The following is a 15,362-nucleotide window of genomic DNA, read 5'->3' on the forward strand; positions in this document are numbered from 1 at the left end:
TTTTATTGTTGATTTTTATTGCTGATTTAAAGTTTATTGCACTGGGAAGTAGTAATAGTAAAAACCACTCCTTAAATATCTTACATATCATGCAAATCCTATTGTAATCACCATAAGTTCAATGCAACATGTTATGATATAGCAACACAAGATCCTAACCAGCACTTTGAGCTGTGCCTGAAACAGATTGGTAATTGTGAAGCTGTGATACCAACAAGTTGGTATGAATCTGGACAAGACGGAAGTTCTGAGGGTGGGCGGCCCCATGGCTGGCAGCTCGGGTGACTCCCTCACATTTGGGGGAGTGATACTGGCCGCGAAGAGTGGGGTCCGTAGCCTGGGTGTACATCTGGACCCAACGCTCACTATGGAAACACAGGTGACGTTGGTAGTCCACACCACCTTTTTCCACCTATGGCAGATTGCCCGGCTGCGGCCCTACCTTGACACGGGGACGTTCACTACCTTGGTACATGCGCTCGTAATCTCAAGGTTAGACCACTGCAACGCGCTCTACGTGGGGCTGCCTTTGAGGATTATGCAGAAACTCCAAGTGGTGCAGAATGCGGTGCCCAGATTCCTTAGCGGAGCGAGAAAGTACCAACATATTTCTCCTATTCTGGCCGCGCTGCACTGGCTGCCCATTTGGTTCCGCATTGACTTCAAAGTATTAATGCTTACTTATAAAGCCCTAAACGGTTTAGGACCTTGATATTTGGCGGAACGCCTCCTCCCACCAAGGTCTACCCGTATCACCCACGCAAGTCAGGAGGTGAGGCTGAGGAGCTTGACGCTGAGAGAGACCCGGAAGGAAAGAACTAGAAACCGGGCCTTCTTGGTGGTGGCTCCTCGCCTCTGGAACAATCTCCCTTCAGTGATTTGCACGGCCCCTTTGCTGGGTATTTTCAAAAACCAACTGAAAACATGGATGTTTGTACAGGTCTTCCCTCCAGTCAACCCTTGATTACCTTTTCCTTCTCTTCCTCTGCTATCTTGTATAACCTGTTAATTTTACTTGTGGATGTCATAAATTTTGTGTATATTTGTTGTTTTTATTTAAGTATCTGGAAGCCGCCTAGAGTGGTCCCTGGACCAGATGGGTGGGGTATAAATGAAATAAAATAAAATAAAATAAAATAAAATAAAATAAAATAAAATAAAATAATAAATAAATAAATAAATAAATAAATAAATAAATAAATAAAAATAAATAAATAAATAAATAAATAAATAAATAAATAAATAAATAAATAAGTTACATTTTTCTTAAAATCTTGATTAGGCCAATCCAAAGGTCACAAAATATGCAAGCCTTCAAGTTATCCAAAACACTTGATTTGGCTAGAAGGTGGCAAACTGGAGGGTGAGGGTGGGGGTGGGGGCTGTGCCAAATCCAGCTTTTAAGGGATTCTTGGGCAAAGCTTCTCTTATCGCCATTGTCTCCAGATGCTTCTTGCTCATAATTTTCAATTGCTTGCACAGCAGACAGCTGGTGAACAAACAAGCTCTGAGAACTACCAATCCTCCCCCTCGCTCGCTCACCCCCCTCTAAGTCAGAACAAGAGTGGATGAACAAAGAGACCACAGTGCCAAAAAGTGGGAAGCAGGTTGAAAAAGACTCTTTTCAGTGGTCCCCTAGTGAGGAGTGGACTCTTGGTAGGTGCCTGCCTATGGCAACCTTGGAGAGAAGGAAAAAGGCAGAGCATGAGGAAGTCATAACATTTGCACTTAGTTGCAGAGGTAAAATGGACATAGGAAGTTGCTAACATTGAAATGAGGCTCTAGTTCTCATGGCGATCATTTCCAGTTTGCCTCTCTAGATCTCCTGGGGCGTTAAGAAACACGTTACATACAGCCGATCATGGTGGTATCTACATTTGTTCCCATTGCTATGTGAAGACACAAAGATTGGTGGAAGGACGAAACAGAAATAGGCTAAACAACTTTTGTGTCAATAAAGCTGGAAATCACATTAGACAGTGCACTAGGTTTGGAAACCCCCCAAGTCAACAGAGACCTGGTTGCTAGAGGGATTGTATCCTTGACAAATAAACTCCCATCTTTAAGCAATATAAAACGATCTCCCGGTATAAGAAAAGTGTATGCAGTAAAAAATGGAAGATTCCACAGCCGAATGATTACATCTGGTATTCTCCAAGTCACATGAAAAGCAAAGGCGGCTTCACTGGCTATAAAAAGAACTGGACATTCTGTACTGGGACAATACTTTTTAAAAGACAAGTTTTGTCTGTATTGTGAGGGCTAACGGGTGTTGTAGCCGGACAACATCTACAAGGCTGCCAACATCTGAAACTCACCATCATCTTTGTAAGGAAGGGGCTGTGCCCTATGTGGTCCATTGCATGCTTTTCAGTCAGAAACCTGCAAGTTAATTTCCTGGCATGTAAGACTAGGAAGATTCCTGGCTCAAAGCATAGAGAAGTGTCACCGACCAGTGTTGCAGACCATGTTGAACTATAAGTAGGGGGCCAGTTTCCTGCCACAGCATAAGACTACTTTCCGTGTTCGGAGCTGAAATTGCTTTCTTGTCTCAAGGTAGGTACAAAATCAAAATGCTGAACTGGCAGTTTCTGGTAGGAATGGGAATGACCTTCTGCTGCCCCCTCCTGGAATATGGGAAAAAAATCTCTGGAGATAGTTCAAACTCAGTTCTGCTTTTTACATTGCTAAAGCACATCTTATTCTGGTTTTGTTTTGCTCCATACAGCTTCCACTGAATACAAGAATTACTTCCAGGTGGTTTCAGATCCTCTGAAGCTGCAGGCCATGATAAAATAGCCATGTTAAGAATTATTTTATTATTTTTGATATTAATTTTTGTTTTTGTGGGTTAATTTAAGTTCATAGTGTTTGTAAGTGATTTATAATGTTTAGTGTGCGTTTATTTTTCTGTACTATTTGATGTTATTTTATTTTGGTTTGTTGGCTTCAATTATTTTCTGTTGTGAATCACCCAGAGTGCCTTGATAGTCAGGTTGGCGCTACCGAAATCAAATTGATGATGATGATGATGATGCCCTTCTCTGAACTTTACTATAAGATTTCATTTGTAGAAGTTTGGCTTTAACTTGCTGGTTCTGGCTGGCCAGCTACAGGGTTAAATATGCAAATATCAATGAGAAGATTTGAGTCAATCTGGAGTTACCATCCAGGTATTGGTCGCAGGTATGTCTTTCTTCCTTCAGGAGCTTTGGAGAAGCTCCTGCAAGGCTCTTACGCAGCTCTACTATCAGTCAGTCAATCTTACATGTTGCTCTCCAGATGGATTGAGAATACTGTTCTGTCATCGCAAATTAATTTGGTGATGGAAGATGTAGTCCACCACATTTAGAGACACCAGGCATCAGAAAGCTGAACTAAAGCCATACATGTCCCTTATGCCTCAATAGTTTTGATTCATCAACAGTGGTTTGTATTTGAAGCCACCTGTCTCCTTGTAAACCACAGGTGGTGGGACTCTTTCCTTCTAGATGGTTTGGCCTATGACATTATCATCCTCAGGGATAATGGGAACTGCAGTCTAAAGCATCTAGAGGGCCAATTTCCCCCCATACCCCTCATAAATCGCAATCCCTGTTCTTTGTATTTGGGGGAAAATCAGTAACATTATGTCTATATCCTGTTCAATATTTACACATTGGGATGAAAGCTACCATGGCATTCTGACCAGGTCACAAAACTGCCTGTGGCCAGCACCTTGCCAGATTGCCATGGCAGCTCCCACAGCTAGAGCTCTGCACGTATAAATATGGAACAGCGTGCTGGCCTTCATGTTTAATTAGGTCACACTTTTATTAGCTGTGGCATCCATGAATTTGGGAGGGCGTGTGTCTGGGACAACCCGCCTAGTGGGGGGTGATCAAGATGACTGGGAACAAGAGTCTGTACACCTATGTACAAGATGAACAACTCTGTACACCTATGACCAGGATTTACCACCTATCAGCATTATCTCAGATCCTCATAGTGAATTGGCCTCTGATCTTCATCTCCCCAAAGAATCCCACCAAGGTCAGGTGTAAAAAAATCAAACCTGACACATCCCTTGCTTAGGGTCCCTCCTACGCTACCCAAGAACCAGCAACTAAAGACACCAGTTTCTATCTACCTTCCCAGGGTCTCAAGTTCAGGCTTCCACCAAGAAATTGATGCACCTTATCTCTAGTGCACAAAAAAACAAAGGCAAGCACAGGGCCATTCAGTCATTTCACCATTTGTCCCACAATGCCAAATCTTATTTTCATGACCTTGCAGGCCATTCTTGCCAACAAGCTCATGTCCCTGACTTCCTCTTAATGTAATTATTTTTTGTCCTATATCTTAGAACAAAGGTGGGGAACTGTGGCCCTGCAGACATCTTTGGCTTTGCACCTCCATTAGTCCTAAGCAGGACAGGCAATAGTGAAAGGTTACACAAACAGTGGCTAGTGGTTCTACATCACATAGCCTCTGCAAAATTGGACTAAGCCATGGTGTTGTACATGTGGCATGAATTAATGGCTACCTACAAGGTAACTTAATCCCAAGACCAGATGAACAATGTACAAAAATGTATTTTCCTCACACTGCTACTGTGCCTGTTGAATCCCATCAGCGGGCACATAAGTGGAAGAGGAATAATTCCACATCCCACCAAACAAATAATCTCATTACATTCCTAAAACACAAACACTCTTCTCTAAACTTAAGGATGGTAACAGAGCCAAATCAGGGAACAAAAAAGCAGAAAATATGGGCTCTATGCTTGGCTCTAATACTGATTTTTACCATTCTCTTGAAAATACATTGATACGTTTTGTACACTTGAAGCTCCGAGATTGTGGAGGAAGGCCTTTTTTAAAGAAAGGGAATCATCTGGGGCTAGGGAAGTAGCTAAAACTCATATAGTCTTCTTCCTCATAGCATTCTCAGTGCAGAATTGTTTGCCTGCACTTTCACTCAAAGTACTTGACTGTGGTCTTCTTCTGTCCACCAGTTGCAGCTTTGTGCTGCTTTCCTTTCCAGCTTACACTCTTGTCCAGGCAAGGTTTGGGCAAGAGATGCAAAGTGAGTCAAATAAGAGATAACACTAGGAATGAACTAATTGGTGTTTTTGAGCTCCCATCTTCCAGAATTCTCCAGGGAGAATTCCACAGTTTGCAGCCCATAGACCCACACCTACAGACACTTATCTATATTTTGCTCATCTGGAGAAGGATCCAACTCTGAGGAGGTTGCATGGTCTCCTTCAGTTGTAGTTCCTTTTATTAATGCACAAAAAAGGGAAGCTGCTTCCTGTGTGACATAGGTCTTTGGGCGGTGCCTTCCATAGAGCTTAAAGGGCAATGAAAGTTGTTGTTGTTTTAAAGTCTGAGAGGCACATCCTTAGATAACAATGTAGAAGGCAGTCTAGGACAGAATGGACCAGAAGTGGGAAAAGTTTGTTTATTTATTTTTATATGACCTGACTAGCGCAAAGCACTATTCTGAGCAATTTACAACATGATAAAGTAGACAAACAAGGGCAATAAAATGATAAATAAACCCAATCAGACAAATAAAGCAACATACCACAAGAGGCCTAATTTCCAAATAGAAGGCAGAGGACGAGGCGTAAGAATCAGGTAGATTTCCTTTGAAAGGCTTTTTTGAACAGTAACATTTTCAGTAGCCTTCTAAATGTTGGAGGGAGGGAGCCAAGTGCAGCTCGACCAGAAAGCTGATTCCAAAGAGTTGGTGCCACAGCGGAGAAGGCCAAGCTTCTTGTAGATTATTTCCTGGCCTCCTTTGGAGGGGGTCACCTGGAGGAGCACTGCCCGGGAGGATCTGGTGAAGTGGGTAGGCAACCTGGGAAAAAGGTACTCTGAGACAAGTAATGTTTTTGACTGCAATGCTCAGACACCCCACCCCCACCGCCCACAGCCAGCGTGGCCATTGGTTACACACTGCAAGGGGTTTAGGGAATTATAGTCCCAACATTTAATTTTCACAAGCTTTGGACTGGAGGATTTACCCTCCTTTAATGCTCAGTTCCAACAGACAAGGATGAATGCCTTTCAATATTAACAGCTTTCAGTTAGGACAGAAAAAAAGAATGAGACAAAGTTCATTTAAACAAAAGTTTTATGAAAAAATTAAAACAACAGAAAGGCAGAGGTTTTCACTCTTATATATATACTTATACTTCAAAACACTCTTATACTTCAAAACAACATACTCAGCAAGACCATACATTTCTTAAGAGAAACATACCCTTGCTGAACAGCTTGCTAAAATATGTGATCTCACATAGCCAGCTGTCAAACCCATACCTCGGAAGACCAAAATGATTTATTTCCCACTGTCTAAGGTTCTGTGCTATGTTTCTCCACAGGTGCTTAAATCATCTCTTATCTTTCAAAGCTAGCAAAATACAATCCAATGCCTCCAAATTTGGTTGCCACTCACATCTGAAGAAGTCAAAGTTATTATTAACCTTTATGTACACTCCCTCTGGTCCTATCCTTTTCAAGTTTAATCCCCCTGGGGAACATTTTTCATGCTGACTAGTTTGTTTCTAAGCGTCTTCCAATGACCAATACGCTGATGGACAGATGAGGAAATCTTCCCATCCTCCAACTCAGTGTCCTAGCCTACATCCCTCTTTATCTCCTTGCCCACCCCCAGCATGGCCAATAGTTAAGGCTAGAGAGTAAAACATCTTGAAGGCTGCAGGTTCCTCACTCCTGTTGCATGTTATACCATCAGGCCACCTATGGGACACTAGTCAGGCTGCTCCATTGTCCATATGAGCCAAAGATACTCCCCCACTCAGAACATATTCAGCACATTCCTGTCTCTGTCTATTGCTGGGGAATTTCAACAGTACTATGCAATCGGACTTCCAGAAAATATGAGCTGATCTTCTCATTGAAGGATCCCTGGAATTTAAAACCCAGTGTTTTCATCCAGTACAATTTATATATTCCAGTGGTAACGTTTTATTCTGTTTCCTGCAGCCCCTGTACAGTGAATGGCATGGCCCAGCTGGTGCACCTAGTATCAACAACTGAGGTAGGAATCAATCCTTGCACACACACCTCGCCCCCACTAGTCTGAACAAGCAAGGCCTTGTTTGCACAGACCAAGCAGCAAACTTGGTAGAAAGAACAACAACACAGTCCATCCCACACATTTGCTGGTACCTCTCATGCTTTGTTCCTTTGTTTTCCTATGCAGTGCTATGGTTGCTGGGATGAGGCGTTGCTGAGAAGCAATTTAAACAAATCAGAACCATGCAAATCAGTTCTTTTTACCCAGAAGTCTATCACACACCTACAAATTTCTGGAGTCGACACTATACACTGGAGAAAAACTGGATGGAATTCATTGTGATTCCAGTCACTGCACATGATGCATGCCCTAGTGCACACAATCGGCTATCCCCTCCATGAAGTCACATCTACCCCTTCTTCAAAGGTTTCATCATTCCTTAATTCTTCTGTGACATCTCACCTTGCCAATGTCAATGGAAAGGGAACATCAGCACGTTGGTTTCAAAAAAGCTAGTGGGCTCCAGTGATATTGAAACAGAACTGCCCATACCAGAGGTGCAGACAGGTGGAACACCACAGGAGCCATGCCATTCCTGGGGCAGAAGTCGTGCTTTTAGCTGGAAAGAGGAAAAATAACCTATTCCATTGTAATTCACTGTAATATCTTTTCCACCCACTTCCCACTTCAGCGCCAAACCATCTTTCTCTGGGAAAGCATCATTGCCACTGCTATGATCTGTGCTTTAACCAGCTTACTGTTTACAGTGAAGACATGCTTGATATTCAATTTATATTGTATTTGCAACAGTCCCCTATGGGACATACTGGTTCCTGGGAAAGAGGAAGAGGAAATCCGGTCCCATCTATAAAAAGAGGACAAAGCATCAAATGGAAGAAGCAGATTGCTGATCTTCAGCTTGCCCAAACCACTATCACCTCTGCCCAGATAATAATGACCTGTTCTTAATTTAAACCAGTGGGGGAGAGTTTAGGTCTGTAATATTTTAAGAACGATAGAATAAAATAGGATACAATGGGAAGAGATGTAAGCAAAAAGTTGAACCATCAGACCCAGAATACAGGGACCCAATGGAAGGAAGCGCCACTAAGAACTGTACTTCTGTGGCCTCCTTCTGTGGTTCACCCGGGGCATTAGCGTCCGTCGTGTAACTCCTGAGCGAGAAGGAGGAGAGACTGCCGAATGGGGGCGAGGGTGCCAAGAGGGTGCTGGGGAGCCTGGTGCCTGTTCGGCCGACTGCATCTGCACCAGCGATTCCAGCAGTTCTGTCTGGCGATGCATGATGGCAATGATTTGCGCTGTGTCAGCTCTCTCTCGTTCTCGGTCCTGCAAGTCTGCCGCGGCATACCTGTTCAGAGAAGAAAGGATCCGGTCGGTCGCCGTCTGGACCCTCCGATCAGCTATCCGGGACAACTCCATGACCAACTCGTTCCTGGTCGTCCTCTGCCGTTTTCGGGCCCTGGCCAGGCGCTCTTCGGAAGGAAGAGCTTCGTAGTCATGAACAAGAGCTGGTGAAGGGGCCAGAGTGGAACCTGAAAATAGATCCAAAACATCCAAAACCACAAGTTAAAAACAAAGTACACATGGCAAAATGATGCAAAGTACTGAAACAGCACAAAAATCAGCTCAATGCAGCATTTACCCATCCTTGAACCCTTGGTTAATAAACTGCCTAAATACAGTTGTGTTCAAAATTATTCAACCCCCACTGAAATTGAATGTTTTGGCCATTTTGACATTGATTTTGATCATTCAGTCATCTTGCTTACATTTACATGAAAGAGGCACTTGTAGGTCAGAGAAATATAACCTTAAGTTTATAATGAAATAACCACAAATGTCTTTTCTGTGCTCACATCATTATTAGTTTTTATTCAACCCCCAAGTGACATTCAATCTTAGTACTTAGTACAACATCCTTTTACAGTTATAACAGCTTTTAAACGTGAAGCATAGCTTGACACAAGTGTCTTGCAGCGATCTACGGGTATCTTCGCCCATTCTTCATGGGCAAAAGCCTCCAGTTCAGTCAAATTCTTAGGCTTGTGCACTGTAACTGCTTTCTTTAAGTCCCACCAGAGGTTCTCAATCGGATTTAAGTCTGGTGACTGCGATGGCCACTCCAAAATGTTCCAGCCTTTCCTCTGCAACCATGCTCTAGTGGACTTGGAGGTATGCTTGGGATCATTGTCCTGTTGAAAGGTCCAACGTCTCCCAAGCCTCAGGTGTGTGACGGACTGCATCACATTTTCATCCAATATCTCCTGGTACTGAAGAGAATTCATGGTACCTTGTACACGCTGAAGCTTCCCTGTACCTGCAGAAGCAAAACAGCCCCAAAGCATTATTGACCCTCCGCCATGCTTCACAGTAGGCAAGGTGTTCTTTTCGTCATATGCCTTGTTCTTCCTCCTCCAAACATAGCGTTGATCCATGGGCCCAAACAGTTCTAATTTTGTTTCATCAGTCCACAGAACACTATCCCACAACTTTTGTGGTTTGCCCACATGACTTTTGGCATACTGCAGTCGACTCTTCTTATTCTTGGGAGACAGCAAGGGGGTGCGCCTGGGGGTTCTGGCATGGTGACCTTCATTACGCAGTGTGCGCCTTATTGTCTGAGCTGAAACTTCTATACCCACATCTGACAAATCTTTTTTCAGTTCCTCAGCAGTCACACAGGGACTTTTCACCACTCTACGCTTTAGGTAGCGCACAGCAGTCGAAGTCAGCATCTTCTTTCTTCCACGACCAGGTAGTATTTCAACAGTGCCCTTTGCCTTGAATTTGCGAATGATGCTTCCTATGGTGTCTCTTGGTATGTTTAACTTCTTTGCAATCTTCTTATAGCCATTGCCCTTCCTGTGAAGACAAATTACCTCTTCTCTTGTCTTCCTGGACCATTCTCTTGACTTCACCATGTTTGTAACCACACCAGTAAATGTCTAGAAGGAGCTGAGTATCACAGTCATTTTAAAGCTGCCTAATTGGTGCTTATTATGCTTGATTGGTGCTCGGTGACATCCACAGGTGTTTTCAATACCTGATCGAAAACACCTGAATGAACCTCTCTTCTTCAGAGTGGTAGTCTTTAAGGGGTTGAATAATTGTGGCAATGAAGAAACCACAAAAGAAACATTTACTACTGTATTACATAAACAATTGATGTTATTTTAGTTGCATTTGGTTCTTTAAAATGTCCTTGTAGGATTTCATTCTGAATACAATTCCAAATGTACACTATAGTCCCTAAACCCCTTTACAGCATTGGGGGTTGAATAATTTTGAACACAACTGTAAACTGGTGGATAAATTGATTATCAACACCTAGTAGGTATAATAACAGGAAGAAAAGTATAAATGCATTATGTACACTTTTACAATAGCAGCATAATGCTATGTTTAGGGATCTAATGACTATCTGGTTATAGATCTGCTTTAGTACACAGTGTGCACACTGTTCTAAATAGTTCTAAATCTGTGTTTAATGTTGTCTCAAATGAGGGATGGGCAACTTTGGAAGGTTGGGATCCAACTTTTTTCTCCTGAGACTCTCCAGGAGCTGCATAGGTTACCAAAAATGTCAAAACAACACCAACCTTGATCCCCACCAAAAAAAAGGATCACATCCTATTTTTGAAAAACTTAGGTTTTTCCCACTTAGGTTATGTGAGGTTATATAATGCAAGACAAATTTATTCTACAGCCAAAGGCCTGATAATGTGAGGTTATGAATAACCCCTTGTGGAAGCTTCCAGGAGTAGCAACTCACCTTTTATTGCTAAGAGGGAAAAGAAAATTGAAGGGGGTTGGGAGCTGGGGTGGCGAACAGGAGCCACAGAAAAAGCCTTAGTGGATTGCCCACCCTGTTTTAATTTCTTTTATTGTGCATGTCCCACCCGGAGGCCCCTGGATATAAAGTGGGGGCAGGGGGTGAAACATTTTTATTAATACATAAGTAATCAATAAAAATTAATTATCTGCGCAGAATGTCAAATGCACAATAGCTGACAACGATGACAACAAGGTGCAATTATATAGTACTTTATGTTCAATCCAGAGACAGGTAACTGAATTCTTACGTGTGGTTGGCCAAATCATACTTGCAGGCTTCAAGGTTGCCGTCCTTGTCATGTAGAACAGGGGACTGGGCGTGGCAGAATCTGAGAGCTCGGCTGGTATCTGTGGGCATGGAGAAGACTGATCCTGGCTGTCATGATAGTCCTCTGTCCCCGCTGGCATGGCTCCCTCCCCCATGGGACAGGGGGAATTGGTGTCTCCAGATGATTCCTCTGGCAGTGGGACGGTCTGCAGTCTCCGAGGGAGCTGGAAGGCAGAATCGCCAGCCAGTATTCTATCCAGCTGCTCATAGAAAGGGCACGTTATACGCCCACCCGTAGAGGTGCTGTCCTTGGCCTTCTTGTAATCCCTTCGCATCGTTTTCGTCTTGGTCCGGCATTCCTGGGCAGTCCGGGTGTGTCCCCGCTGGGCCATCTCGCTCGCAATCACTTGGAATGTGTCCATATTTCTGTAGCTGCTCTGAAGCAGCTTCTGCATCTTCTCTTCTCCCCAGATATCCAGGAGGTCAATGACCTCAGTATAGGCCCAGTTGTTGCCACGTCGGCTCATTCTGTTGAAATGCACCATCTATTTCTCAATAATTATATGTGCGAAGCTGTGAAGTAGAAGTGTAAATTGGTTGACAGAGCACACAAGTCACTTTTCAAGACAGCAGCCTTCTCCAACCTACTGCCGTTCAGACGACATCATCATCATCATCATCATCATCATCATCATCATCATCATCATCATCATCATCATGTGCCATCAAGTCAATTCTGACTTATGGCGACCCTTTTCAGGGTTTTCCAGGTAGATAATACTTAGAAATGGTTTACCATTCCCTTCTTCTGGGGGCATCCTTGGACTGTGCAGCTTACCTAAGGCCACACAGGCTGGATCTTTTCCTAGGAGCCACAATGGGGAATCAAACTCCCAATTTCTGGCTCCACAGCCAGATACCTAAACCACTGAGCTTCAGGTATAATGGACCCCAAACCATGCACTCCATTCAGGCTACAAATTCCATTCTTTACCATTTTGAATGTTTTTGAAGGTCTCCTCCTTCCCTTCATTAGTATGTGTCCAGCACTGCAAATGCTGAAAACATTTTTGTGCTTGATTGATTCACTGCTGCCTACTGAATGTGATTTCTGTTGAGAGGATACAAATCTCGCATGCTTTCTAACACTCGGTATTAGTGAGAAGTGGCTTGTAAAACCTAAAGGGATTCTCCTTTCATGCTAACCTATTGTTAAAGTTATTTTTCCCATTTCTGACTTGCCATTCCCTCCTCCTGTTTGTTTGTTTTACTTCCTTTGTTAGTTAGTCTCTCTCTCTCTCTCTCTCTCTCTCTCTCTCTCTCTCTCTCTCTCTCACACACACACACACACACACACACACACACACACACACACACACACATGAGGAGACTCCATTTTTTCCTGTTTTTCTTCCGACTGCAACTATAGGCAGTAACATTAAGTAAAGGTAATTTTTTTTTCCACTTAAAATGTTTTCAGAATTATTTTAACATATGAAGTGCTAGTCCATGTGAAAAGTGTTGGGCTGCTGATACTTGAGCTATTCTCTCATGCTTTCTCTGTGCAGTTGTTGTTTATACCTGATACTTTGCTAACTATAAAAAGGATTCATCAAATTCTCCAGTAATTCGAGACATAACATAGGGCAGCCTTCTACAATCCAGTTCGCTTCAGATCTGCAAGACTACTCCCCCCATTGCTTTCCCACCCAGTGCAGCCAATTCCTATGCTGGCTGGGCGTTATGGGAATTCTAATCCACACTACTGAAGGGCATCACTACATTTGGGAAATTTTATGAAACTATCTCTTAGTTTATGCATAGTTTTTTTTTTTACTGTTTTCAGCAGCATTGGAATTATAAAAGTCCTCCCTTTGCCAGACTTAACAGATAATACCTTGATAAAGGTGGAGGTTCCCCTTGACAATTTGTCCAGTCGTGACCGACTCTAGGTGGCGGTGCTTATCTCCCTCTCCAACCCATAGAGCTAGCATTTTTTTGTCCGAAGACAATCTTCAGTGGTCACGTGGCCAGCATGACTAGACATGGAACGCCATTACCTTCCCACCAAGGTGGTACCTATTTATCTACTTGCATTTTTGCATTTTGCATGCTTTCAAACTGCTAGGTTGGCGGGAGCTGGGAAAAGCGACGGGAGCTCACTCTATTGCGTGGATTCGATCTTATGACTGCAGGTCTTCTGACCTTGCAGCATAGAGGCTTCTGTGGTTTAACTCTCAGTGCCACCACATCCCAATAATACCACACATGAACTAAAAATAAACTGAATTATTTTCAAGTTTGATATTTTACAAACTGTAAATTACTTGGGATTTTAAAACATTTACAAAATATTGGAAGAGCTATAAATTAGGTCTTTAATACGTCAGATTAAAATATGAATGGAGAAGAAAGACCTAACACAGTAAAAAATAAGTACCTACATATAAACTATATAAACATTCTATAGAAATATTTGATCGTGCAATTCCAAACAAAATTGGAAAAGTGATATTTAATGATAAAATTATTCAAGTGTACAGCCTAATCTTACTTGAAAGGACAAACTGCTTTTACTACCTGTTTCCCCGAAATAAGACCTAACCTGAAAATAAGCCCTAATATGATTTTTCAGGATGCTCATAATATAAGCCATACCCCCAAAATAAGCCCCAGTTAAGTGAAACCTCTCCCTCCACAATTGTGCAGCAACCAGAAGATGACATGACTGTATTGGAATAAATGTAGATGGTTGTAGATGAAAAAAAAACATCCCCTGAAAATAAGCCCTAATGCATTTTTGGAGCTAAAATTAATATAAGACCCTGTCTTATTTTCAGGGAAACACGGTAATTTCAATGAGATTTACTTGGGAATAAGTATGGCTAGGATGGTAATTTTCACGCAGTACTGTATATGTAACATACATCAATGGCTACAGGCTATTCTGTTACTTTATGTTCTGTAGAATGTGGCCTATATCAGGTATAAAAAACTCATGCATCTTCACATGAAAAACTGACTAAGTAACTGCTCATAATAATGTACTTGACATGACTGTAGCAATATAGCATGTTCGTAATAATCTATACTGGGATGGGCAATTCATGGTCTTCCAGATGTTGTTAAATTGCAACTCCAACGTAACCTAGGAGTACAGCTGTTAGTGAAAGAGATACGATCTGCAGTTCAACATCTGTAGATGCCATTAGTCACCCACCCTTAATCTGTATATGCTAATTTAGCAAATTTTACAGCAAACCTAAACTATAGGATGGGTATTATAATTTTCATATAATGTGTGTGGGTGCTCAGGATGACAGAACAGTATGTGGAGTTCATAAAATTACACCAGAGAGGAAGTTCTTTCCTTCAACTCAGTGCTTTCACAGAGAAGCAACCCCTGATCTCTGACAACCAGTGAGGGGATCTGAATCAGAGAAGCGATGTGCAAAGCAATGCTTGACCTTTCCCCATTTAGCCATTTTTCCTTCAGCTATAAGGAAAGGTGGTGGATGGAAGGAAAAGTGGTAAATGAAGAAGGCGGGTAATTCCATAGGCAGGAATGTCACATAGACAAGCCATCAATGCATAAACTTATAAAATTAACAGAAATCAGGAAGAATTTTAAATGCAGAGGTTTAAAGGAAAAATGACCAGAGAGGAGAAGAAACATTGCTACTGTAGATGGGGGGGGGATATTTTTGCTGGCATTCAACACTTTCTTTCAGTAAAGAGTTTAAAGAGCTCTTCCAGAACTGGATAACAGCAAGGGAAATGCTCAGGCTTGTAAGATGATAAATAAAATGAATGAATGATGCAGGCTTGAAAGGGAGAATTGTATTAATTATCATTAATCATACTACTTGCTGCTAATGATGTTATGGATATGATTCCAAAGATGCCTGTGGCATTTTTCCAAGCAGCTCCACTAGTTGCTCTGTTTCCCCCATCTACAAAACACTGCTGTTTATTGCTTCGAGAAAGGTTAAGCTTGTCAATTTCAGAAATGCTAAGTTTAGTAAAATACCCAGGAATCCTTTGCCAAAGCCGAGTAATGATTATATATTCTTTGTGTTAAAAAGGACTGCAGTGTATTTACAAGGAATGACAGCATCATTTTAAAACTGAACATTTCTGTCACAAGTGTGGTAGACCAGCAGTACTAACGGAAGTTCCTAAATCTATAAATAACTAAATGTGTTTC

General features: G+C 42.2%; 1 protein-coding gene across 3 annotated transcripts in view; it reads right to left on the reverse strand.

The window, feature by feature from the left end:
- The window catches only part of LOC110077083 (uncharacterized), a 34,515-nt gene that overhangs the window by 13,765 nt on the left and 5,388 nt on the right, over nucleotides 1-15,362 (reverse strand). For 2 of the 3 annotated variants that reach the window (XM_020789795.3, XM_020789794.3), the window contains exons 3-4: nucleotides 11,136-11,728; nucleotides 5,432-8,585 (exon numbers count right to left, since the gene is read on the reverse strand). In XM_020789795.3, the coding sequence (XP_020645454.3) occupies nucleotides 8,140-8,585; nucleotides 11,136-11,700 (1,011 nt within the window). In that variant the 5' untranslated portion in view covers nucleotides 11,701-11,728 and the 3' untranslated portion in view covers nucleotides 5,432-8,139. Of the gene's footprint in view, nucleotides 1-5,431; nucleotides 8,586-11,135; nucleotides 11,729-15,362 lie in introns of those variants that run through there. The other variant, XM_020789798.3, reaches the window with a different exon arrangement.

The sequence above is a fragment of the Pogona vitticeps genome, chromosome 4 (genome assembly GCF_051106095.1).
Source record: "Pogona vitticeps strain Pit_001003342236 chromosome 4, PviZW2.1, whole genome shotgun sequence".
NCBI classification, from domain to species: Eukaryota; Metazoa; Chordata; class Lepidosauria; order Squamata; family Agamidae; genus Pogona; species Pogona vitticeps.